Here is a 27,964-nt window from a genome sequence, read left to right as displayed (position 1 = left end):
GAACAAGAAATAATGGCAGAAATTCATTACCAGCACTTTTGTTCTGCTCGGCCATGACCCCATGCTGGCATAACTGTGCAGCTGCAAGCAGCAGCTCCCTTATTATCATGCAATTTACACATTAGGTACAGTTGCTGACTTATTTATCAAACTTCATATTGTTTCGCAAAGCCATATGTAGCACTACACCACCAATAGCACAGCTCCACTATCAGATTTTTTTTCCTCCTTTTTTTTCCTGGTAAAAAATCCAGTTGGCCCTTGTACGACTCAGAGCAAGACTGCTGAATACAAAGTGAGCTGAACAGGGTAGCTTTATTCAAGTGCCAAAAAAAAAAGCAACATTGTAAAGGAAGATACAAATGGTCAGAGAGTGTAGAGGTCAGTATGTCCATTCCAGCATTTAAAACAGAGTACACAATGGTAACACTTGCATCAACGATCGGAAAAAGAAGCAACAAACTATGCGGTAAGTTTTTGTACTATACAACTAAACCTAGTAGTAGACACATTTAAAAGACTCCATACATTATTAAATACAGGGCTTCCTTTCCATTAAAATCACCAGATACCCACAATCATAACCTAGCCAGCTCTCGCAAATGAGCTCCCACACAATGCATGCAATTAATTGAAGCAAACATTGTTTCTAGAAGTCTTGGACAACTTGGCCAGATACCATGTGCAGTGGATTCTTGTTCCTCCAACTCACTTAATTGATACTAACGCTCTGGTCTTGTAAACTTGAAAAATATTAAGAATTCTAACTGGAACAACTCTCTGGCTCCATTCAAATTTCAGTCTGCTGTATCTGTTAGCATAGAAATGTGAAAATATGCACATGATAAACTTTTTATGATCTAAATGTTCCTCTTGAAATGCTCATATGTACAGCTACAATATGGCTCCCAAAAACAATTATTAAAAGCACACATCCAATGCACTCAAGATTGTTGACACTTTTGTGCAGGGGGTCTGCAATCCTGACAGCCAGCAGAACGCTCCTCCACATCCTAGTAGTAGTTAGAAGACTGACTGCGATAATAGACTTGCTGGCCACCACCGCTGCCACCGGTAGTAGCCCTGAAGGGAGACAATAAGCGTCAAATGATGGCATGTCCACGGTTTTCACATATTTCAGGGGGTTACGAAACAGCTTTCGTTAAAGCTACAGTCAAATGTCGTCATAGCAAACACATACACTGAACTGTCAAAACAAACCAAGAGCGAGGGTCGTCTGGCTTATCTTCCATTTCAATTGAAGATTACTAAAGTGAAAAGCAGGATTTAACATATTGGTTATAGCAAAACGTTTTTGCATTCTTGTGTTTCAAAAGAAGTAAACGAGCAGGGGAAATCTGAATGAAATACAATATACCTTGTCATTTGAATTACTTGGCTTGTTGCACACTCTGGTGCCACCTAAAACTGCCATCTGACAAGCATATGAATGAACACAAAGGGGCAGATGAAATCCACACTTTTAGTTCTCATCAACTCAAAAGAACACACTTTCGTCAGAAGTGCACTGCACACGTACTACATCACCGCTCCTTAGGTTTGGTGCACTTTTTTGTACACTGCAAGCTACAGCCTCACAGGCTTATTAACAAGCTTCGGTATCAAGAATAGCACTTTACAATTTTGTGTTCTCTGTGTATGAGCGCCGGCTGCTCGGACCCTAACGCAGAGTTTACATGCATAAAGTAAGAAACAAATAAAATGAATGTGTTTCGCTCAATCACTGTATCAAGGTTCCACTTGCTTTCTGGGGTTAAATGTACTGATCATGTGCAACTCTGGCATATGCTGGTTTTCTCTGTGCACCGCACTTTCACTATCATAGCTGTTTGTGAATACCGTATTTGCATTATTCTAACACGCCCCCGATTGTAACGCTGAGTAATATTTAAGGCTCAGAAGCCACAAAATAACTTGGCGCTAATTCTACCACGCACACTGAATAACGCAGCCAGCAAGCGTCTGAAAGTTGTCTAAAACATTTAATCGAACTCAACACAAATCGGAACACACGAACACAACCACGAGATGGGAACATCATAGTCTAATCGCCGTCAGAGTCGGAAGGCAGCTCTTTTTCACTGTCCACCGACCACAAATGGCCGTAGCGAATGCATGTCTCCGGGACATCTAATGCACGGTACGCTGCCCGGTTCCCCTCTTTTTCTGCTAACAGAATTACTTTCTGCTTAAACGACGCCTCATAATGAAAGCGTCGTTGCCTTTCTATCTTGTCACTGTGCTGTGGGTGAATGCATGAATCCAATGCAGCTTCTGGGTACACCAGCGAAATGTAACGTTTGCAAAAAATGGCAATCAACACGCTGGATCCGCTCATAGATAGATCCGGCTCAAAACAGCTTGCTGATAACGATGGTAATGCGGCTGGATATCGTTCATTGAGCTGCCTCGTTGAATCCGATTGTAATGTACATGTATTTTTGAACGCTTATTTTCAGAAAAAAAGGTGTGCGTTAGAATCGTGCAAATACGGTAGTTCGAACAGTGAAAAAGCAGTTTGTGAACCTACTAATGTCACGAAATTGCGAATTTCTAGGCGATCTAACTGGCAGCCAATAATCACGACATTTCCAAACGGCAGTATCATGCGTCTATGACACGACTTAGCTCCCTCTTTTTTCAAAGAAACAACTGCTAGCACATGACAAATGCCCGCACGGTAATGCACTGACAGCCTTCCAGAGCCGCCACCACGTGACCACTACGAGCTGGCTGGTCGGAAAATGAAATGCAGCACCATGGGGCATGTCTAGCCACGACGCAGTGGATAGCTGGCTGTGAAAGAGCCTGACTGGTAGCTATTACAGTCGACGACAGATTTTTCAGACTCTCAACGGACCACGAAAATGCCTGAAAAAAACAAAAAGCTTCATTTATTGCCTATTCTTCACTTTCAGGCCGGAAAAAGTCATGACTGCTTTTCTGCATCATGCTCCGCTTCCGTGCTATCAGGTCCGCCTGAATTACGCTTGCATCAGCTCAGCTTGCGTCGGTTGCGCTGCTGCAGATGAGTCATCGTCGTCGTCGCTCTCAGACTCCACAAGCACTTAGCGAATAATTTCTGCATCTGTGAGCCCGGCGCACAGTTCCAACTCATGGTCCACGGTTGTGAACTCCAAAAACGAGTGCGAAGGTCGTGAATGAGCTGCTCAATGCTTGACAGCTGCTCGACGACGCTCTCCTCGTCCAAGGCAGCCGAATCGTCATTGAGCACAAATCCCGCGTGGCGGAAGCAATTGCGCAGCGTTGTGGGTGCCATCGACTTCCACGCATCAGCGAGCATACTAAGTGCTCCAAGTAAATCGACAGAGTAGGTTTTCCCACTGTCGAGGCACACCACCACCCCTACCTATCACTAGATCACAACACGACTCCGTTGAGCGCCTTCTCGCTGCCGCGTTGCAGGCAAAAAAGAAAACACTCCTTATAAAATCCGGAAACAGCTCCTTGAAGAACTGAAGCCGATTCAATTAAATGCGAGCCACAGTAGCGACAGAACGTAGTTCTCGCATCAGCACGACCGCGGCTAGGCCTACTCGCTACGCTCAGCAAACACACAGAGGAACAGGCAGTCAAAGCGATCACACTAAGAGAGAGAGAGAGAGAAAAAAAAGCACTCCAGGGCGAGCAGCGACGTCTCGGAAACGGAAGCTGCTAGGGAAATAATATAGCCTCGATCCAGCGTCAGTTTAGCTGAGGAGCGGCGTGCAAGACTGGCACCGGTTTCGAGAAAAAGTAAACAAACAAGATGGCTGCGACACCGCTCAAAATGTGTGGCAGTTGGCCCGGCTGACGCTTGGAATGTCCGAAAAATCGAATAGCCCTCTTTAGAGTGTCCGAAATTTTGAGCAGCGTTATAAGGTATGTCCTAGGGCCAGGAAAATGTCCGAATGATCAAGCATGTCCGAAAAATTGGGTGTCCGAAAAATCGGTCGTCGACTTATCTCGTTTAAAGCCCACATGTGCTGCTTCGATTGTTTCGTGGCAGCGGCCTTAATTGCTACGCTTTGGACGGAATTCTACATCTGACACTGTCTTCAGACATCGCAATGGAGCACGAATAGGATGGTTCCACTCATGCTGTTACTTGGGTTGCTGCTCTTGCCCGTTTATGGGTGGGTGGGAGGGGGGGCATGGGTCTTATTTATCTCTGTCACACGAACACTCTCGGTCCTCATTGAACTCTATCTGCATTGAGGTTTTCAAAAAGAATTGAAGCAGAAGCATCCGGTGCTACAAGGGCATTTTGAACGACTACTGAGAAGTTTCCTTCTTGTGCATTAGGTGGCGCCAAGCAGTGCCGGGATTATAAAAATACCTTCATATAAACAAGAAGAATGAATGTTCTAACAATGTTCTATTAGCCTTTTAATACATTTCTGTGTTAATATTTGAGGTTTTATTGGATTCATTTGCATTTATTTTTTAAACTCTGTGATGAAGAGGGTGTTGACGCTCACTGTCGAATGTGCTTGATAACTTAAGAGCATTTGATGAAGCGGCTTCGATTGCACTTCAAAGTTTTGCCGTGTGACGTCAATCCGCATTGAGCTGAATGCAGATCGAGTCCAATAGAAGCGAAAGTGTTTATGTGACAGAGCTATTGTATTGAATTAAAGCATTTTAATTAACGATGCCTTTTTATTCATGAAAGATGCTCTATGACTGATTGTCCCCATTGCAAAGCATTCCGAGTTGCATTCGAGGCCACTGAAAGACCACACAACTTTACACTTGAAAACGGCAGTGCATTGGTCCTGAAGTCGTAGCAACAGCAAGAGGTAGCGTACATTGCTCAACGGTGACTTCAGAGCAAGAACAGAAAGCGTATATCGTTTGTGGTTCACGTGAGTGAATACCTGCACAAACTTACCTGCGGGGGTTGGCGACGCCTACACGGATGGGCTTGGATCCCACCAACATGGACTGCTGCATGTCCACCAGGGCCTCCTGGTACTCGGCCTCGTCCGAGAAGCGGACAAAGCCAAAGCCCTTGCTCAGGCCTGTGGGGTCCAGCACCACTGCACAATCACACCCAAGGGATGTCAACAACTAACCCCATTCCCACACTCGAAGCAGCACGTACCTTTGGCAGCTCTGACTGATGGGTAGCGCTGTGAGAACACCTGGTAGAGCAGCGTGTCATCGACGTCTGACGAGAGGTCACCCACAAACATGGACAACTCATTCGACCTGCAGGCAAAAAGGGCGTGACAAGGCAGCCACAAATCCAGCACCATCCATGACCGGCAGCTAAACACACGCATGATTTATTCTAGTGTAAGTGTAACTTTTCCCTTGATCCTAGCATACAACAGTAGCCTCCAAAAAATGAACAACATCCGCAACAATGCATAGCAAAATGCATCATGCAATTTTATAAAAGACATTTGAAATTATTTCTAAAATTCTTAACACTAGGCTGATGCACCTCCCTAGACAATTCCTATTCTTGAAAAGCTCAACTCGTCAGTGAGCATGCATCATTCAGGCTGTGCACCGGTAAGAATGCTTAAAAATGCTTTCATCACATAAGCGTGCCTCAGCTAAGTGTTGGCCATTAGTGGTCACGGCATTTGCGATATGCAGGTAGTGTGCTGCTGCAGAATATTCAGAAGGGTGTACTGCCAGTGCCTCCCTTGTAGCATATTCTTGGTGCCCAGCAAGGCCACCTTTCTGGTGGCCTTTAGGCAACAGAACGAGAACCACACATAAAAATTAGCATGTGCAAATACAGTCGAAACCTTGGTATAACAAACACAGATACAGCAATTTATCAAATAATATGAAGCAAAGGCAAAGTTAAGTTGGTCTAAGCTTCGCTTTTATGGGAGGCCTATGAGTAAAAAAATTTTTACAAGTTGATGCTCAAGTTTTTTTATTTTTTTTATTTATATTCTAAAGATGAGTAAAGACGCCAAAGGGAACTTAAAAATTTTTATCACTCGAAGTGACCACTGCAAAACTTTGTTTAAACCTGCCCACGTTTCCATGACATGCCATCTAAGGGCAGCAACAAAAACTAGCATCAACAACCAACAGGCATGTGATCGAACCCTTTTTGCAGCAAGCTTACCCACGTTTTCACACCCATAAGTGAAATCCATGTCTTCGAGAGTAATGTGCAAACACTCCAATGGGAAGCGATTTATTTTTTCAATGGTTTTGCTTTTGCCGACTGACTGCTTGGGAAACTTCTCTGTGTAAGTTAGCTCAAAACAAGTTCCATTCTGGTGCCCTATCACCATCAGCAGACTTTCGAGCATTTTCTCACACACAGATGAGTGGAACTCAGAGTTTTGTTCACAGTAATGAATATTCTTTCGCATTCAGCACTGCTGTGGGGAATAGACAGGATGCCCAGCATAACCATTGAAATCATGTGGAACCTGAGCGATTCGTCGACACTTCGAACATTTCTTAATTTTGACCACTGCACGTCACACCTCGACTCATTCAATGTGTCCGCTGGGATATGGTAAGCTTGCAAGTTGGCGAACTCAACTTCCAGTGTGTCAATTCCATCTTCGCTTGATTCCCGCTCTGCTGGGGTAGAATAGTAGGGAACGCCATAATAAAATGACGTACGCAGCTGAATGAAGCAGTCTCGAGACCTTGCACTTGAGCAACTTCAGCAATCTTGAAGTTGACGTCCTCCAGTGGGGGTTTGTGGTGAATGTAATCGCACGCTAGAGTAGGTTGTAATGCCAATACAACCATAGTCCAATACTAGGCCATAGGCCAATACCATAGTCCATAGTCAACTTCCAGCAATGAATGACATCCCTTGATAACACTTGGGCGCACAAATCTAGTAAGAAAATCCTCGACAAGGTGGTTCAAGAGGCCCCTCAGGACATGAATCTGAGGAGCCTGTGACTGAAGAAGAGAGTTTGCCTTTCCAAAAATCGGTACAACATTCTGGAGAAAAAGGCAGCATGCCCTGCTTAGCTCAGATGACAAAAAATAAAATAGGCGCTATTCACGGGTCACGTGGCTGGCTTCTCTGGATTCCTCGGGATGAAGTTTTTCCGCTTGAGGTCTAAAATGGGCTCCTTTTCTCTTTAGCGAGTGTTATCACCGTCTGTTCTTTTCTTTCCGAGGTCTGCAGCAGTCTTGAAAAGGTGAGTAGCAGGCTTTGGGGTTGGTCCAGGGTTCTTAGGTGTTTGTGAGAACGTTCTTGGAATCTCCTACGACTCCAAAAACAAGCTCCTCTTGTTGCACTGCTTTTTTCTGATAAAAAAGCTAAGTAGCGATTTCCACTGGTCTAGCAGCCTCTTAAAACACTTCCCCAACGACAGCCAAAGTGTTGGCGAATATTTCAACATCCTTCTGACCTCAACGCCATGCATCGTTTGAAGCTCTAAGTCTATCTTTTCACTTCGAGCTTTTTTCTAGGTAGAAAAAGATGTCAATCAATGCATCATCAACCTTTACAGGAAGACATGAAGCTCCTTTTTGGGCGACCAAGTTGATCAGATGGCACAGGCAACCAACCCTTATCAAACCTTGTTGAGCCTCTATCAATACAGTAGAACACTTTTTCTTGCCGATCATGACATTGGCATTGTCCGAACAGATAGCCAGCAGGTTCCCAAGAGGCAAATCAGGGAACTCATATCGTCCAAAACCAGACTTCCAATCTTGTGACCTGTCGCTTCCCCCTGGATTGTTCATAGGCAAAGATGGCGGCTTTCGACTCTATTCATCTCTTCAATGAAATATGTCACAACAATAGGGTAGAGCTGCGTATCTATTATTACTGCCATTCACAGCAATCGAAAATATTTGCTGTTTTAGGGCATCCAGCAAAGGAGTCTCCACATCGGCGGTCATTTTCCAAACAATCCGCCTTCTGCGCAAGTTTTCTGCGAATGCGCGAAGTCGTAGCAGCGACCAATGGAAACACGTTGGACGGCGTCGACGGCGTTTCTCGGCGCCGCCAGTGCACGGGGGTTGGCGGCACCAGGCGGCACAGTGACCATCACAAGCTCTGCCGCGTACGGTTGCCACTCTCTAGGCATGCCGGGATGCAAGACGCGGTTTTTCAGGTTTCGTTCGGTGAGCCGCGACCAACAACGACGTGAAGCTTGAATTAGGGCCACCAAGCGTCAAGATGTGAATCGCCGACCTTAGCAACCGACTGCTTACTCTCGACTGTGCGAAAAACACTTCGTTATAGGTATGTATGCATCTAAGGAAATGTGCATGATGAAAGTATCTACTGGAGTTTGCACCAAGCCTGTAACTCATCAGTGATAGCCGCAATGAGCATTTGTTTGGCACGTGTTTGCTTTATGTGCGATGGAGCCGGGTAGCGCAGATATCACAGGTGGATGTGTGCGCTAGACCGTAATATTTACCATGTTTTATCGCGACTGCCGCCTGACTAAAAAGAAAAAAAATTGGACGTTTGTTGTGATGCACCGCAGTTCGCAAGCCGAGTGGTTGAGCTGGTCATGAGGCTCGCGAACAGCAGTGCATCACAACAAACGCTGTATTTGTTTTCTTGTTAGTCAAGTGGCAGTTACGATAAAACATCCTAAATATTACGACCTAGCACACACAGCTGCTGTGACATTTAAGCTACCCAGCCCGTTCGCACATAAAGAAAAGAAACGACAAAATACATCGCCATCAGGCCTCGGCGCAACTAAAGCAAACACACACTTTAGAAATCCTCATTGCAGCTATCACCGGTGTGTTAAAGACTGGGTGCAAACTCCAGTAGGTACTTTTCATCATGCATATTTCCTTTAGATGCATACATACCTGTAGTATCTGTGTTTTTGCCACTCGGAGCATACGACGCACTTGACACTTTTGCACGACGCACAGTATTTTTTTTTACCCCTCAGGCTCGCCTTCGTGCTCGCCAATGCATTCGGATTTTGTTCCCTCAGTGTACGCAATCAGATGCACTTCGTTAGGGAGCCAGGTAATCGTCGTCTTCGTCCAACCGTTTGCAACGGCAAGGAAACTGCCTGGCACGAATGAGTCTCCTGGAGGGTTCATGCTCGTTCACTTGCAGAGTGGATCGCTCTGGACGTAGAACAGCGTTGGTTCCAGACCGAGATGCGCATCCAACATGTAGGAGATGTGCATGTGTCACCAAGTCGTTGATTCCGCAGAAATCGCGGCGGAGGCAGAAAGATTGTGGATCCTTTCACAACAGAATGACCATTCTCTGTTCACAGAGAACCTTTTCACCACTGCGACCACATGCGCTTTGAGGGCAGAAACCGGCTACAGTGCTGAATCATCTGTTGCCAGAAAAATGCTGCGCGTTTCCTGGAGGATTCTGGCCGGGATAATGCTCTGTTCAGGGGGTGTGGACAAGTGCCTCTCTGCCGAGCTTCGTAGATGAAATTCTATAGCTGCACGCTTGTAGATGACGTGAGGAGGAAGCGACGCCCATTGCATCGTGCCGGCGCCGCAGTGACCGCATTGTGCTCGGTAACTCAAGACACCCCGTGCATATGCGCCGCTTGTAAGTCACAGGAGACGATTCCACCTAGCTCTGCAGCATCAACAAACCCCTGGCTACTTTGTCCTTTGAGATCCCTCTCTCTCTGCCTCCGTGCTCTCCTGTCTGTCGTGAACCTACACGCTGTCACGTTGAACACGGCCCACGAAGACAGGATATGCATGCGTTATGAGTGTATTGTGAAAACGCTGTAACATTCCCCCATACTGCGTGAATATGATATACTGCAATCACTGTCACTATTTTCCGCCCTGCGGCCAAAAAAGGGGGGGAGCTTTCACTTTGTACCTGCATTGGCCTGGACATTTCGTATGGTGCGCTTTCGCGTCGTCTGCTACACTGCCGTCCAATGTGTTTCTCGCCCGCTCCCGCATGATGGCGCCACATCCTCCCACAAAAGGCGGATTGAAGTCGTCCTTGTTTGTCCACAGGCGTAGCATTTCGGCATGATCGCTGACACTCAGTGGGATGTTGTGCTCAACTAAAAATGCCGTGAATAGGCATTCTGCACGAATCACACCGAGATCGTTATCGCTGCATACAGAACTTTCTAGGCTTGACTGGCTGTCCGCGGTTCGCGAGTATCGTACCCCTGATTCATTTTAGAATTGATGTGGACCTTGATGTCATAATTGCCACCATGCGAAATGTTCACGTCACATGCGCACGAGGTGCAAAATCCAAACTTCTCCCCTTTCTTTGACGGCATAAAGCATGGAAATTGTGCCGTATAAGATTTCAAAAATACTTGGAAATACCGGGGCTTCGAGCCCGCCATTGCACTGCGAAGCCGCTACAGTTAAAACATCAAGTCGCACATAGCAGCTAGTCGCACAAAGGCAACAGGTATGGCAACAGGTTTGCAGAGGTGATATCAAGCTTTGGATATGGAGCTGTGGCCCCCCTAGTAGACGACAGAAATCACCACAACCTTGCCGCTGCTGATACTATGAATACAAGCTATCCTCTCATGGCAGCGCAAGATACCAGGGTGTAGATTTAACAGATTTTCAAGTTTTTTTTTCCCACAAATACAATATTTTCTGTAAATTTTCAAGCAAGATTCGTAAAATCTTAAAACTGGTCAAAATCCGTACATTTTACGGAAAATTTTGGAAAATTGGCAAATATGAAATACAGTTGAATCCCGCTATAACGAAATTCACGGTGCACGAAAAAAAATTCGTTCTCGCGGAACTTCGTTATCGCAAAAATTTGACGTGAAACGCAGAAAGAATTGCCCAAGCAGCAGCAAAGGCGTTTAATGCCAAAAATCTGTAAGCTTGGTTTGCTTACGCTTCACGGCGAGCAACGCCGTCACGCGATTTTCGCACTCGGTCAGCAAACCCATTGCAACATCGTCGTCTCGGACAGCAAAGAAATTCCTGATGACATCAAAAGCGTCCATCACCTGTACGGCGGTTGCCGCAGCCGGCGCTTCCTGTACGTCGTCGTCTTCTTCATCGGAAGAGTCCTTATCATTCCGGGCAGCTTTTATGATCTGCTCATCACTCACATCTTCGTGAACAACAACACAAGCGTCAGCGCCGATGTATTCGTCGAGCTCGAGATTAGGCGGCACGGTTCCTATTTCTCCCAGCGTTTGCCAGGCGGCCGCGATCCCCGGAGCCGGTGACGCCTCTTCGTCGTCGTCTGTAACGCCTGGTGTTAGGCCAGCAGAGTGTACGGGTCGACCTTCGGCAAATCCGGCGTGCCTGAAACAGTTCACAATTACTGAGCGCCCCAGTGTGCTCCAGGCAGCAGACATAATCTGCAGTGCCACGTACAAGTCCACCTTTGTGTCTCGGCCGGTTTCAGTGTTAAAAAGCAGCCGCTGAATTAACCTCCAGCGGTAAGCGCGCTTCAGGCTAAGAATCACGCCCTGATCGAGAGGCTGTAAGACAGACGTGCAATTGGGAGGGAAAAACCTCAGCTCCGTGTTAGTGAGCTTGACTTCGTCGGAGTGATGAGCTGAACAATTGTCCAAAAGCAAGCAAACTTTACGGCCCTGCCGCTTCATGTCGCGGTCGAATGCCATCATCCACTCGGTGAAAATAGCGCGGGTCATCCATGACTTGTTGTTCGCCTTGTACTGCACAGGTAGGCTACGAGTTCCCTTAAAACAGCGCGGCTTGGCACTTTTGCCTATGACTAACGGCGGACGCTTGTCCGAGCCATCCATGTTTGTGCAAAGCAGCACTGTGATGCGTTTTTTGCTGTGTTTGCCGCCGTGACAGCGCTGCCCCTTGAAGTCGAGCGTCCTAGCCGGCAACATCTCGTAGAATAGCCCGGTCTCGTCGGCGTTGTAAATGTCTGCAGGCGCGAAGTTGCTTAAAATTCCGGCCATGTTACTCGCCTTCCAAGCAGCTGCTCCGTCCACGTCTGCTGACATTGACTCGCCGCACAACACTTTTCCAACGATGTTATGGCGGGCCTTGAAACGGTTTAGCCAGCCAATGCTGGCTTTAAAATCATCAATGCCAAGTAGGCATGCATAGTTCAAGGCTTTCTGCTGGACGATGCTTCCGGACAGGGGGACGTTGCTGGCTCGTGCTTCCACAAACCACGCATGCACTGCTTTGTCCAACTCTTCATGGAGGGGCCGCGTCACCTTTTTGTGCTTCGAGGATGTGCCTGAAGCAAGTGCCATTCTCACGCTGTCCTTATTGCCTAGAATCGTTGACAGCGAACTTGCAGGAATTCCGAAGTCTTCAGCAATTGCCGCTTTCTTCCTTCCGCTTTCTGCTTGGGCGATTATTTGAGCTTTTTGCTCAAGGGAAAGAGTTTTGCGTTTTTTCACTTGCGTTGCCATCGTGTCCTGCGGATGAAAACTCGTCGTTGTCGAAGAGAAAGGCAGCGAGTGAACAACGCGACCACGACACAAAGCCAAAATGGCAGAACTGCAATCACGTGATTTCATGCTTAATGTGGCTTTGGATTTGACTTGGACTTCTCGCCAATAAAACTAGTTTCGGTTTCGATTTTGAACGCGAAAATTTCGTTGAAGCGGAAACGCTCTGCAAAAATGGTTCGTTGTGCAGAGAAATTTAGGCCATTAATTCTTATAGGATACTCGCGGGGAATAAAAAATTATTCGTTGTCGCGGAAATTTCGTTGTGGCGGTATTCGTTGTGGCGGGATTCAACTGTACAAATAAGTACTGCCGGCACGGTACAAGACAATCTCCATGAAAGGCTACGACTTCGTAGGGGCGCTATGGATTACGCTGGTGACGCGGAAACTTTTCTTTTCCTTTTTTTCCTGAAGTGTCTATCCTTTCACCCATCAGTCAACAGAAGCACACAAATGTGTGAATAAAAGGTTAAGGGAGCACTTGCATAAAACACTAAAGTACACTGTACTTTGATGGAACCACCGTCTTAGCATGTTCAAAAGAGAGAAAGGAAAGAGAAATAACAGAAGCTTTTGAGATATCAGAGGCTGGAAAAGACAAACACATCAGCACTGCATCTGTATGCACTGCACAGAAGTGCCAGTGCATACAGATGCGACACTAGTTTGCACGGCGACCTTGAACACAGTCAGTGCATGGGCTGTTTTTAAATGTGCCCCTTGTGTGAAAGAACCAGTTGCCAATGTGCGCTTGTCCTATGTATACATTGGTTGCCCAGTTTTTCCTCGTTTGTCTAGTCTTTCCTACTGCAGTGCACAATTTCCATCAAAATGTTTAACTAACTAGCCCCCATCAGTGCTTTGATGTGGTCTTCAAGAATAAAAATGCTGACAGCCCCTGTGCGCTTTCAGCTTAGGCTGTAATACGAACTTTAATAATGATATAAAAGCCGACAGGCTCAGTGCCCTTACGAAGATCCGTACTGTGAATGGCCGCCGCTGGAGTAGCCACCACCACCAGAGTAACCCTGCTGGTAGCCTCCGCCTCCACCACCATTTCCAGAGTTGCTGTTGGCATGGTTCAGCCGGAACATCTTTGGCTATGAAAAAAAAAAAAAGGACAACGACCCATCACTCAGCTGTGCATTTCCTTTGCATGACTCTTTTGATGCCAAGAATATCTTCACTGCCTCTTACCCACCCTTGGTCTCAAGCACTGCAAAGTCAGTAAAGTAAGACCTTGTCATACCACTGGTCATATTGTATGGCACATAACCATCTACCAAGCCCTAATTGTATCCCAGTAAATTATTCGCTGAAGGAACTATGGCCATTCCTGGTGATAGCTTAACAAGCTCAAATGCGAGGCTCAACTATTTCTTGCCCTTGCAGTGACAGTGTCCCAAGTACTTTCATGCCTCCGACTGTGCATACAACAGAGGAGTGCAGGCAACGACTTTTTGTCTCATAAAAGAAATGTCACTTGCCCTGCTAGTCAAAGCTTTACACTGTCACCCTGAGGCAGATATTTTAATTAGCCCCAGCAGCATTCAAGTCTCAAGGTCAATCTTTATTTCATAACATAGTGGTGTTAAGGGGCAAACTCAGAAAGCCAAGGCACTGAGGTTATAGCTGTGGGAAGCAATAAAAAAAGGCAAGAAAGTGTGCATTCCACAATTGGGGGAATAAAATAAAAATGATGTAAGCACTTTTCAAGTACAGTGAAACCTCATTATAACGAACAGTTAAAAAATCGGGAAATAGTTCACTGTATGCATAATTCGTAGCATAAAATTTCGTAGAAAATACATGCAAGAGCAGCAAAATTCAATCAGAGAAGGCACAGCAACTCAGAGGGTGCTTACTTCGGTGATGTCCATTTATTTATGCGCAAAGAACTGCATTATTACGGCCTGCTATTTTTGTGTTGATCGCGTTCCGTATCACGCCCTGTTCTACAGTTTGCAAACACTCAACAAGGGCAAACCCACTGCCCTCAATAGCACTAAAGTGGCGGTGCAGTAAATCCAATGCAGCAAGTGCTTCTTGTGAAGTTGGAATGTTATCATCTGCAGGGTCAGCCTGAGCTTCATCTGCGGGATGTTCAAAACCTTCCGCAGTGATTTCAGCATCCGTCAGTACAGCCGTGGTGGCTGCGATGTCGCCGCCGCCTACAAAGTCTTCTACAGTTATTGTTGCGGGCATGTCACCAACAAGACGCGAAAAATCGTTCCAGGCCTCATTGAGCTCGCGGAGCTCTGTTTCTGCTTCGTCGGGATCGTCCCCATCGTCACCTGATGCACGGGCCTCTGCTGGAACAAAACCTGCGTGCCGAAAGCAGTTGACAATCGTTTTGCCCTTCACACTGTCCCATGCCGCTTTAATGCTCCCAGCAGGTTGATCTTCAAGTCCGGCTTCATACGAAGCTTCACGAGAAGAGTGTGAGTCTCCTGTTGTAAACTGCCTTGAAGGCCCTGATTTTATCTCCAGCTTGGTCTTTAATGTCAGTGCTGCTCTTTTTCACGTTCACCGCCATCACAGCACTACGCACACCTGCGCACCACACTCGACACGACCACCGCCGCAGCCTCCACCGAACGCACGCTATGACGGCCACGCCGTGACGCCACTGCTAACACTAAAATGCAAATAGGCAAAAGCAACATCCGATTGTGCCGCTGCCGCTGCTACTGAAGTGGTATTGTCAGCGCCTGCGAGCTAGTCCTGAACGTTTGCTGCGCCGCACAACACACTTGTATTGCAATCAAGCCTACCTCCTGCTATTATAATGAGGTAGTGCTTGGTGTCGCGAAGTTCGATATATCCGTTTTATGCCGAACCATGTTCGCTATGGGAAGTTAAAAATACATGTGTTTGACAAAAATATGGTTGGTTGGTTTGTGGGGTTTAATGTCCCAATGCAACTCAGGCTATGAGAGACGCCGTAGTGGAGAACTCCGGAAATTTCGATCACCTGGGGTTCTTTTCGGAAGAGTTCGATATATTCAATAATTCGTTATATGCGTGTTCGTTATATCGAGGTTTGACTGTACAAAGCTGTAAAGAAAGTATATATGTGCACAGATCAATGGGCAGAATAAAAGAAAAAAAATTGAATGACAATGTTATTTTTTCAAATTCTAGTCCTTTCAGAGGAGACACAGCTCTTTGAGATGAAAAAAAAAAAAAAAAATCGCAATGAAGTAATTTTTCTTAAACAATTTTTTCCAAATCTACAGGTAATATTTCTTTAGTTCGGCAAGTTTCCCATTTCAGGAATCTATTTTGGCTGAGGGATCAATTCATAACATCAATCTGCGCTGAATTCCGTGCAAAAACGCTTTTTTTTTTCATGCCACGTAGCTAATTTTTTACACTCGCGATTATGGCCACCTTGATCTTGGTGGAAAGAGTGGCTTTTTTAATTTCCCGCCACAAATGCCTCCGCTGACGCACTGCTGACATTGGAATTCATGCAAAAAAAAGTTCTTGCGCGCAGCCCTGCTAGTGCGCGTGACTAAAAAGCATGCTGCGACTGGCTGTGCGAGGCTCCCATCATCTGCTCAACTCCGCAGGGCAATGCGACAACGCATCTCATTGTTCTCAGTCCGGTCAATATGGAAGCTCGTCCCGAGGCACAAGTTTGGCAAAAGGTTAACTGTCTAAAGCATCCAGAAACATTCCATTCCTTCAGACTGCATCGGGAATAGTCCGCAGCCAGCGGCAAATGGTACTGAAGCCGCAGATCATAGTCACGGCATGCCAAAGTAGGCCTAAAGATGCCTCCGATGAGTGTTTCTGACTATGGCTGCGTTCGACGTGACACTGCAGTCTCGCAGCATGCGGATTTGGGGCAGAGGAAGAACGTTCCAAAAAAACACTACAAATTCCTTCAATACGAAAGCTAGATGTTCTTCCTCGTGCTGACGACGCTGCAGCTGCGCCCTTCGACATTGAGACGCTTCGCTTTTACTGACTCCATGAATGTACTGATGTGCGTCAAGTGCACTGTGTGCGATGGTACAGTCACTATAGATGAAGGCAAATGTGAATGTGGCCTTGCCATGAACCACGTAACATTGTTATCACATGTGCGTGCCGCAGTGATGCTCTGTGAATGTGGTGCTCAACGCGTGTGAACTGTAGCCAGAGAAGCCCATCCCATTGTTGTGAATGGTGCTCAATGCAAGCCACTGGAAATCGACAAATGGCTCTAAACAATGTTTTTTATCGCGATGAACATTTCCTACTTCGTACCAAAACGTGGAAGAGGTATGTGAAGACGAAGTTCACACTCGCAGCGGCTCTTGCTGCCGAAAAGCAGATGACTCTGCATGCAATCAGTCCAGTTCACAAACTCAAGCTTGGGAATCTCAAAAGCAGTGCCGCCTCATATGACAGTCTTGACATTAGATTGAAAACGTTCCTTAGTCACTTGGGCTTTAACATGTTGGTAATTTTCTTCTGCATTCTATGATTAAAACCAACTTTATTATCTTTTCTTTTTATAATTTTTTCAAAATGCCATTTCTTGTATTCTTGCTAACTTGCTGAAGTGTCTCTGCCTCCAAGGCAGGTGGAAACAATTTTTGCTGTGGCGTGTTGCTAAGAGTGTAAAGCACACAATGTTAGCAAAAGATTTTGGAATTTATACTTCAAAATTTTTCAGTTTTGCTCTAGATTGGACGACAGTATATCTACATTTGGAACAGTGCAATTGGAATTGCTCCAGCTTTGCTAATCGGTACGTAAAAAAAGTGCTAACATTGTGCTCCTCATGCTCTTCAGTACTTGAATTTCTGCACAGCATGAATTTCTGTCCGAGATTATTTTTTCACTGGTTACGCAAATTATGAACACTTTCATTTATCTTGGGAACTAACTGGCCCACTAGAAAACAAATGACATAATTGAACTCTGTGCAAGAAGCCAAATTAGAATACCATAAATTTCATAAAATTTGGTCAAAACTAAGAAATAGCATTAAAAGCCTTGGCCCCAAAACATTAAGGTTGTGCATACTGTTAAGCATTGGGAAACCTGAACTGGAAGCATTCCAAGATGATGGTTAGTGCGAGAACGCCTAACACCACAAACTTGCACAGTCCGCATAACATTTAACTTGCCAAGCCTTCTTGCTGGGAACAGCACTAACACAGGACGGAGAGAAAACACAACACAGTGCCTGTGTTGTGTTCATGCTTTGTCCTGTGTTAGCGCTGTTCCCAACATGATCGTTAACCAACAAGCCCAACTCTCCATTCTTTTGATTGCCAAGCCTATGGCTGGCTCAACATTAATTGCATGACTGAGCAAAGGCCTGCAGGTGGCATTAATATAACGACTAATAGCTTGGCACCACTTATTACAATGAGTGACTAGACGACAAATGTTGGCACAAGCAAAAAGCAACGAAGAAAGAACATTGCACACGCACATCACACAGTAACGTTGATCACAACAAAGAGACACGTATGCCGATGCGGCTGCTGAAAACATTTTTTATACCACATAATACATTCATACTTATTTGAAGGAGTCTCAAAACTTATTTCCGTTTTAAAAGCGCAAAGTTTGCGGCTGAAAGCAGTTTCATGTCTTTCCTTCAACAGACAGAAAGATACAGTAAGCCGTTCTGTCTGTTGAAGGAAAGACATGAAACTGCTTTCAGCCGCAAACTTTGTGCTTTTAAAACGAAAATAAGTTTTGAGACGCCTTCGAATAGTATGAATGTATTATGTGGTATAAAAATACAGCAAGTCTTCTAACAACAGAGATTTTTAAACTTATTGAAATGCAAATTTAACGCCTAAATAGAATCATTTAGGCTTAAATATAATAATAAAAGTTATATTTGTGACAATGTTTTTGTTGTTTTTTTTTTAGCCCGCTCGGTGGCGCTCAGGTTTGGGCTGCTCCTTTGCGCAGCTGAAGGCCGCCGCCGACCGCCTTTCCCGCTGCGGGCCTTTATCGCAAAGGGCTCGCGACTTTGCGATGTAGCTGAGCGTCAACTGCCCTTAAAGCAAAGAACCTTCATTCTCAAGGCCTTGCAAGTGCCCGTGTGACAGGGGCATTATTAAAGCTGCCTATGTGCCATGAAGCACAACACGGACACGTTTCTTGTGGTATTTGCATGACCTACACTTTAATTTTGTAATCAGTTGGAAAAGTTTGGTAATGATTAAGCATGGCTGGAGCCAGCCATGTGTAACCATGGAAAGGAAAAAAAAACTTTTGTTACTAAACACCCGCTTCAAACCCTCAGAATCTTTCTTTAGTATGAGTTGGTTACTTTTCTTCACATAAACAAAGGCAGTCTTGTTCCATTATCACTTAAGCCGAAAGATGTCGCCCTCTTCAATTTTGATACCTATTACTAGCGCCACTTCAAGCACAGCGGTTGATAGCCGTTGTGATTGCCATTAGACAGATGGCGCTCACGGGGAATACCCGAATTATCATCTATCTCCTTTGCATTTGCCGTGTAGCTGCGCTGCTTCTTTTTTAGTTTCGCTCCTTTAATGTAATAAACCTTTTTGCAGTAAAGATGTGCCGTGTGACTGGGGTATACGGCTATCAAAATACAAGCATGGGGTTAAAAAAGGCTATTTCGCTGTATATGATGGACTAAGTTTTCAAATCTACGATTTGCTTAAGATATTTCCATATTTAAAAAATTTTAAAATGCAGGAGAAAGCTATCCAACAGAGGATTCTCATGATGGACAAGGGGCTGCGTTCACTGTAAAACAGTGCAAAATGTTTCATTATAGTGTTTGAATTTTTACACGAGTATAAGACACGGGGTGAGGCCATCTCCACATGCATCACATAGCAGTTGGTTTTGTCAGCATGAAGTTACATGTAAGGAGAGTAGTCCTATGTGAAAACGGCACAAAATTGCTTCCTTAAAATGTTTCTGGTGAGTGCACGACTTCTATTCTCCTGACACAAGCTTTACCACATTGTTCATTTACTTCGTTATTCCATACAGTTCACCAATGATCCCTTAGTTAACAATGTACTAACTTTGTGCAGTGTTCAATTCAAAGGGCATATTCACTTTCGTGATTTGCTTGCCCTGAGCTTGAGCAGCGTACACACCCGCCCATCACTGCTTTTTATTACAATATGACTCGGGACCTTGAACATGACCTTGAGCAGTGATTGTGGCTACACCGTGTATGATGTCCCCAAGCATTGATGCATTACTGGGCTTTGAAGGGTTGTGACTACACTAAGGGAATCCGTGAAAGCAATTCTCTTTGAAAAGTTCTCGTTTACTATTCTTTCTCCAGCAACAGAGTCTGTTGCAACGTTCAGCAGTGAAGATGGATGGGGACTGTGTAAGTCGTGAGACTTCCTTCTCATTCCCTCAGACCACTGGACTTCCAACTAAGGAGGAGCCATTCTCGAACCATCAGCATAAAAGTCTGTGAAGGTACTGTACCTTTCCTCAAGTGCAACGAATTCTTGAATGATGTGCTGCTATGGAGTTTGTGCTTTATGGAACCGTGTGAGTGAGGCCTCAGGCTGCAGGAAAATTATACCATGGAAGTAGTGGGTTATGTCTTTGAGCAATGCAAGGTATATCATCCAGTATTCCAAGAGTTTGGCATATCAGTTCTTGAGGTTTTGTTGAATACTGTTCTGAAAGTGGAATTTTTAAAGCGTGGATAAAATATGTATTTTGGCAGAGACTGGACTTTAAAATATAGATGTTCAGTAAACTACACATGAATAGCGTAGGTCTCAGTTACGTACTGGGTCTAGTTTAACCATTTTGCTGTCACAAACATACCAGTACACCCCCCCCCCTCCCCACACACACACAGTGTCAGCAACGTATCGGTACATTCTGTATTGTGCGTTCATAACTTCACGCCTGAGCGCGAAGCTAGTGCACCTGGACTGGCTGTACCATCTGTCAAGTCTTTCTACGAGTTCGTATTTTTGCCCCACGCTGTGTTGGTAAATATATATTGAAGAGTATGGAGCAACCCTGCCCTCCCCGCACCACCTTCATTACTGGGGGACGCGGTCACTCTGCATGAGCTGCTCTTTCGCGCTAAGCGATCATGCGGCACGAGCGTGGTTACGGTAGTTACGGGTTCAAGGGTTGTTCTGCCATCTGCTGCAGGTTTGCAGGTTTTTATTTTTATTCTGTTGGTGTGTCTGCTATGATGCATTAAGTTAAGGGCCACGCGCCGTTGCCTCTCCAATAGGCCAACACGACTCAATTGCTGCTTTCGCTGTCTTGCCGCGCCATTCCTTGCAGCTAGTAGCAGCAAATGTTTTAGCCTCTTTACATATCCCTCTGTCATCTTGATTTCACACATGCCATTTCTCTCCTTTGTGCAGGCGCCCGAAAGTGCGCCCGTCATGACACGGTTACTTTTGCATGGCTGACCGCGCGGGTACCTTCAACTGCGGACTGGAGCGATGGCTCTTTTGATTATGAATACTGTATTTACTCGCATAATGCTCGCACTTTTTTCGTAGGAAACTGATGCCAAGTTGGGGGGGGGGGGGGGTGCAATAATTATGCGGGGAAAATTTTCGAGCAAATGTTTTGGAGCACTAAAAACAAATATAAATAGGTGAGAATAGAGATTCTTATGCCAGCTATTGTAAATATAACTAAAACATTACTTTCAAGCAGAACTTGTTGTTATAAAAGCACAGGGTCGCAAAAAGTACAAATAGCTAAAGCACTTTATTTGCCCCAAGCAGCCTCATCACTCCATGCGTTTCTTGATATAATGCTCACAGCAGTCCATACAGTTCTACTCTTGATCAGAGACTTGACCAGAGTCGTGTTGACACTGCTGTCGCCATCTCCAAAGCGTACTACGCCGCTGACGCCGAAGTGCCTGCTGGCAGCGCAGTTGCCATGCTGTAGCGTGCACTTGAAAGCTTTCAGCTTAAAAACAGCTGTATAACTTGCGTACCGCCTCATCGCGATGTGGCACCAAGAACACGGTAGACAGCGGAACAAAGCAAGGAACACTGACGGAACGAAGGAATAATGACGAGACACAGACACACCTCGCAAAATGGCGACGACCACGAGCATCATGGGGAAAAAAAAAAAGAGAGAGAGAAGAAGAAAAAGACGAGCATAACCTATGATGAAGATAATCTACCCAAGCACGCTATCGCCGCCTGGTAACGCGTGCACACAACGAGGCTAGCTAGGTTCAGTAGCGCTCCAAAAATGGCGCTTGTTACTACTAGCAGACGACTCTCGCGGTGGCAATACCGTATTTACTCGCATAATCCTCGCACTTTTTTTCGCAGAAAATCGGTGCGAAGTTAGGGGGTGCGATAATTACGCGGGGAAAATTTTTGAACAATGCTTTGGAGTGCTGAAAGCAAATGCAAATAGGCTGTGAACCGGGGTTCTCAAGCCAGCTATTGTAAATTTAACCAAAACTTCAATTGCAAGCAGGACTTACGTTTGTAATAAAACACAGAGACGACAAACACTACCTGCAGAAACACTTTATTTGCGAAGGCTGGCCGCCCGCAACATCACCATCACTCAGAGTCCGCGGAGTCCACGTCGACATTGCCATCGCTATCGCTGGTCGCTGCTTCGTCGGCTTCCTCAGCTTCACCCTCTTCATCTTCGTCCCACACCAAGTGGTCTTCTGTCGCGTCCAGGGCGTTGGAAATGCCAGTTTTCTTGAAACTCTTCACGACCACGTCAGCACCAATCATGCTCAATGCATCTGCTACCCAGCTGCACAGCAGCTCCACAGATGGCCTCTTTATCTTGCCACCCGGCGTAAGAGCGTGTTGGCCTTCGGCCATCCATTCTGCATACAGCCTCCGAACGTTATCTTTGAACGGCTTGTTCAAAGACACGTCCAGAGGCTGCAGCATCGATGTGAGGCCACCTGGTATTACTGCGATGTCCGTATGCAATTCCGTCAACTTCGCGCGAACAGAGTCCATGAGGTGACAGCGGAAGCTATCAAGAACGAGAAGCGACGGACAAAGAAGTGCTCCCGGTCGCCGTGCCCACACCGTCTTCAACCAGTTTCTGCCGTCATCCAACCTTTCTCTTGCACCCGCACGTGTATTCCGGAGGGCAGCTTTCCTTTTGGCAGGGTTTTCCGCTTAAAAATCGCATATGGTGGCAGCTTCCGCCCGTCCGCAGTCACGCCTAGCATGACCGTGCATCATTGTTTTTCGGCACCAGTCGTCCTTATGTGCACAGACCGCACACCTGTCTGCTCCACTGTAGTGCTGCTCGGCATATCAAAATTGAGGGGCGTTTGGTCCGCGTTTCCGATCTGGGAGAGCAAGAAGTTTATTTCCTGCCGAATTCGTATCACGAAGCGATAGAAGTCCACAATCTTGTCTTCATAGGCTGCAGGTAGCCGCTGGCAAAGCGTCGTCTGCCTCCTGAGCGAAAGTCCATTGCGCCGCATGAACCGCGTGGCCCACCCGTTACTTGCCCGGAAATCTTGCGCCGAGATGCCTTCTTTCCTTGCAATTATGCGCGCCTGGTTCCGCATCAGCTCTATTGACACGGCGCAACCATCCGCCCGTAGAGCCTTAATGTAGTCCAGGAGTGCAGTTTCAACCCCAGGAAATTTTCCCGTCTTCGGACCACGGAAGGCACGCCAAGTCCTTGCTGGTTGCCTTGAGCTTGTCGTGCTGCCGTCTCCAGTAGCGGACACAAAACTCGTTGACTCCGAAGTGTCTGCTGGCAGCGCGGTTGCCGTGCTCCAAAGCGTACTCGACAGCTTTTAGCTTAAAGGCAGCGGTGTAGCTTGCATATCGTCCCATGGCGAAGCGGCACCGAGAGCACGGGTGACAAAAGTAGCACGCACTGAGCGAGGCCTACGAAAGTCTTCGCAAAAATGGCAGAACTATGCGCGGAACTCGGGAGAACGTGCGGCTGGTACCAGCGGAACAAAACTGACGAAACACCTCGACGTTTCCTTCTCGAGGCGCTCGGAGTGGTCGGAGCTGGTGATGATGATCGTCGGTTGGGTCGGGTAGCGCCTCCTGGTAGCGCACGCACCTAACGGGGCCAGCTAGTTTCAGTAGCACTAGAAAGATGGCGCTCGCTACGCGTAGTCGACTGCCGCAGTGCAACATGTCGACTCTCGCGGCAGTGATGTTGGGGATGCGATGATTATGCGAGGAAAAAAAAAAATTCCAATTTTCGATAGGCAATGTGGGGGGTGCGAGCATTATGCGAGTAAATACGTATTGGTGGTGCAATGATTATGCACGGGGAAAAAAATTCAAAATTTTGACGCCCCATGTTAAGGGTGCGAGCATTATGCGAGTAAATATGGTACGAGCAGAATTCGGGCTCTCAAGAAGTATTGAGCAACATTTTTCCCCCCTCATATTATCCTCATTTATCTCAGTTATAGCAGCTGATGATGATTATGTTAGTTAACATGTGCAGGACACTGAAATGTGCATATTACTTTGACTATGTTATTTGTATAGCAATCATAATAAAAAATAAATCGCTATAATAAATCTGATAGGCTCGCTCCCTGAAAGCAAGCCGACACTGGGGGTGCGTCACGGCCAAAAACACCTGACAGCGAAAGGGTTAAGGTAAGACTGTCTCATGGAATAGTCACCACACTCAATCACATAATTAACTTGCTTCAAGACCTCTTCAGCCAATTATGAGAGTGCATTAAGCACGTTTTTCCACACCACATCATCTACATGTTGTCTGCTCCGGGTGTATGCAGATGTTTGCAAAGAAGTATAAATAGACACTGTCTACGTACCACACACTCAAAAAACATTTGGAAGGCTTAACATTTTGTGCTTGTCAGATCTACATATTTAGTTCAGCGCGTGCAAACAAGGCCACAACTACAATTTCAGCGTAGTGGTGCAATCTAGTCATTCGAACTGAAACCATTTTTTTTTTTCAAAGGAAAGGCAAAATCATCATTTGAAATAAAAATTAAAAGATGTTTTGCACTAATGGATATTACTGTTGGCGAGATGAGGCCAAATGAAACCTCAAGCGCTGTTCCAAGACTTACCTAATTGGGTCATGCCACGGTCATCCAATATATTAGTCTTTTAGTTTAGCAGACACTACTGGACCTTATTATTCTATTTCTGAAATTTGAGTGCCCTAGACACATTCCTTATTTCGAAGTAAGTGTTTGAATTTGATGCTGTGAAGCTCCTCTCATCCCAGAGCGCAGTCATACTTCGCAATCGCGGGCGGAGCCATTGCTGTAAGCTTGCGGCATCCGGTGCTGTAAGCCTCGTCAGCTTACCATCTACTTTCATAATGCGGCTAGGGCCAGACTTGGGCCTGAAAACGAGCAGATTAAACAATGTTTGCTATGACGGGACGGCCGGGGTATCGGGCGCCTCGATGTAATGTGCCGTGCCCTATACATATGCTGCTGCGCCGTCTGGCTGTGCACCGAAGATTGTACAAAGGCACCGCCGGACAGCACTATATACATTGCGCATATTATGCGTTGCTTTTGAGTACGCTGTTTGAGCGGGTCAGCTCGTGCGCCTTTCGTACTCTGGCGCCAACGTGCACCTGAATCCCGCCCACAGATGCCGCTATTCCCTGGGTCAAAAGTGGTAACAGAGGTCTACGAAAAGCTCAGTTTGCGGTAATTTCGGTAAGCGGCATGACTGCTGTTTGGTCTACAGTCGCGGCTTCGTGTAACCGTGGTTGACACTGCTTGTGCACAGAACATGCAGCAGACGACGCGGCGTCTCAGATACAGACTAAGATACAGAAATGAGGAAGTGCAACAGCCACAGTAAAGGCTGCAGGTGAAGTTTCACTACAAAGTTCATTTCAGTTTCCAAAATTTTGCTACTTGAAGATGGTGCAGCACCCATTCCAAACATTTAACGTTTAAAACGACAGTACGACGACATTTATACCTATGTGTACAAGCTCAAAATGATATCTAGGCAGTACGGGACACTAGCACAATGCAGTCCACTACTGAACAGCACTTGCTCGGTGCAAACAAAAACAACAAGGCTGTCAAAATTCTTATTCAGCCCGACTAGCCCATTTCCTTGAAAAAGCCAGCTGTACGCACCTGCATTGCGTTGGGAATGGGCTTCCCATTGCAGCGTAGCAGCGCCCTCTCTGCAGCTGCTTCATCACCAAAGTCCAGGAATCCATAGCCTCGAGGCAACCTGCTCAACAGTGAGACAGCAGCGCGATTACATGTGCCCTCTGTTGCAAGGAAGGAAGGAAGGTGTCTTTTGAATATGGGAGGCACACCTTTAAGGCAAAAGACCAACCGCCCCACAAGCTGCCATAGGGCTGTTCTTTCCTCATCCTCTATCTGTGCCCCCTTATTTTAATGCAATGACTCACAAGGAAAAAAAACTTGCCCAGCTTGTCACTCTAACGCCAACCTGACACAAAGCAGTAACCAGAAGAGTATGTATACAGTTAGCATATTATAAACACACACGGAAGGTAATTCATGGATATGTAATTCATGCTGCAATTTGTGTGCACTACACTCAATTTAATGGCATTAGCATGACCAGCAGTGCAAGTGTCAATGTGGCCATAAGAATAAGACCACTTTAACCGCAGCATTAGCACGTTCGAATGGACAAATAATCTAACTTATTTTCAAAAAAACTTCCCAAGAAAATAACTGACATTTATTAAAGTGTGGGATTACACAAACTAAATGTTGCTAAACACAGCGAAAAACTTCACTGCAGTATATTCAAGCTAGTCTAGGCTCAGCTTGGCTCACAGAGTGCTAATCAAGACTGCAGCAATGTCAACATTAGTTGTTCTTTGACTACATAATTTTTCAGGAAGCTGTGTTTTGTTTTTGTTCGCAAGCAGCTTAAGTACCACTGCACGAATCTGTCTGTGAATAACACCAGCCAAAACGAACCTTTGCCGATACTTTACACTGCAATTTAACAAAAAAAACCTTGCATGCAACACGGCTTACATACACTGACATTCACCACTCAAACCATAATTTTTAACCAGGCAACAGCACAAGTAACGCTGCATTCTTACCTGAGGCGCCCTGCGGGGCTGAACCGTCGAAACTAAGTGCCTGTTTGGCACTCCCACAAATTTTGGTTTGGTTCAACCCTTTAGCGCCTAACTGGCTCGAAATTTACCCCATCCTGCAAGGGAAAAACCGGTAACACTAAACTTAGTGATGCCTTGCCCTGACAGCAGATGTGTAGGCAGTGTTTTACGCACATCCTAGGAAAAAGCTCAGACTGCTCTGCAACTCTAACGAAATATATTAAAGTATACCAATGCAACATTTTTTTTTTAAACGCTTCCCCTTAAGGGCTGAATGACCCAAGTGGCTGACCTGTACTTGAGGGTCATGAATGGAAGGATAGCAAGAAAGCACTAAGGCAGTGTTCAGAAGCCATGCATATGTGTAGTACATTAAACATTGTGAAGCTGCAGCAGCAAGCAAACATCTTACAGCTGGAGACAGCGCGTTCACTGTTCCCTTGCCCTACGATACCTAGTCAAAATGGCTGTCAGCATGTGAACGGTTGTAGAACACCACCGGCATTTGGTTTCGCGGGTTGCGAGCTCGAAAGTTGCTAAGCCTACTACCACCACCGCGACGGCACATAATTCGGCGCCACAACAAATAGTCAAAATAAACTTTAAACAGCGCGCATGAACGTATATCTTTAAAAGTGGTTAAATATTGGCCACAGGACGAAAAAAAAGAAAGAGCTAGGCACTGCCACTCTCCGCGTTGACAGCGTCTGTGTTGCAGCCACGAAACAGGGCTCACCCTGTAAGCCGGTTCCGAATGATCTTGACGTGAACCGGGTTTTCGCCCATCATGCTAAATGCTTGCTGCAGAAAGTACTCGTCCATGGTGGGCTCCAACTGCGAGTTCGACATAAAACATGAACAATGCATCAAAACTCTCCAAGAGCTGGCTAAGGAACTGCTCAAAAGTATCAACTTAAATATACTTAGACCGCCCGTAACTGCAAAGTGCCCGAACACAGTACAAGACCGCGAACAACGCAGTAAGACACCGCAAGCGACACAAACCTCAAAGGTCAGATACAGAATGTGAGCATTTGGCGGGCTTGGCAAGCTCGAACATATCACTACTGTCCTCGCTCGCGTTACCGAAAGGTATGCGAACTTGTTCCAGTTATGTAAAACACCCGTTTTTATTCCCCTTACTGTTCACATGCATACAAAAAAAAAAAAAAGAAAAAAAGACAGCTCTGCATGACCTCGGAAGTTGTCCGAGCTTCGCAAACCGTCGACGAACAGCATTTCGTGTTACCATTGCGTGGTATGATACTCACGTCCCCCATCCAAAGCGTCGACGTTGCGCCGGCCATTACGATTTTTGGGTTGAACACACGGAGGGCAGCCGCGCAGTAGGTTGTGGCTCGTGACAGTCTACGGAGAAGGATGGCGTAATACGGATAATGCTAGGGATTGATCACGTTACAGAAGCACAAAATAGGGTGATATGGCCCCGAGAACAACACGACGACGAGACGACGTTCACGATGTCTCACCACAAAGCGCCAAAGTAGAAAATAAAACCTACCGCTA

At 46.0% G+C, this 27,964-nt stretch overlaps 1 protein-coding gene across 2 annotated transcripts; it reads right to left on the bottom strand.

Annotated features, from left to right (window-relative positions):
* Positions 1 to 291: 291 nt before the first annotated feature.
* Positions 292 to 27,964, bottom strand: LOC146178158 (tRNA selenocysteine 1-associated protein 1-like). Of its 2 annotated transcripts, none has more exons than XM_084577979.1 (7): positions 27,709 to 27,964; positions 27,174 to 27,271; positions 25,461 to 25,560; positions 13,367 to 13,482; positions 5,129 to 5,235; positions 4,916 to 5,063; positions 292 to 1,083 (listed from the first exon to the last, which is right to left on the bottom strand). In XM_084577979.1, exons 1-7 carry the CDS (start codon positions 27,742 to 27,744, stop codon positions 1,014 to 1,016), a joined length of 675 nt encoding a protein of 224 aa, XP_084434105.1. In that variant the 5' UTR covers positions 27,745 to 27,964; the 3' UTR covers positions 292 to 1,013. The 2 variants fall into 2 exon arrangements, with proteins under 2 accessions (XP_084434105.1, XP_084434104.1); XM_084577978.1 differs by having other exon boundaries at positions 13,355 to 13,482; positions 27,709 to 27,963.

The sequence above is a fragment of the Amblyomma maculatum genome, chromosome 9 (genome assembly GCF_055883805.1).
Source record: "Amblyomma maculatum isolate TAMU_Amacu chromosome 9, ASM5588380v1, whole genome shotgun sequence".
Taxonomy (NCBI): domain Eukaryota; kingdom Metazoa; phylum Arthropoda; class Arachnida; order Ixodida; family Ixodidae; genus Amblyomma; species Amblyomma maculatum.
Note: the sequence above shows the minus strand (reverse complement) of the source record. Positions and strands in the feature narration are given on the sequence as shown.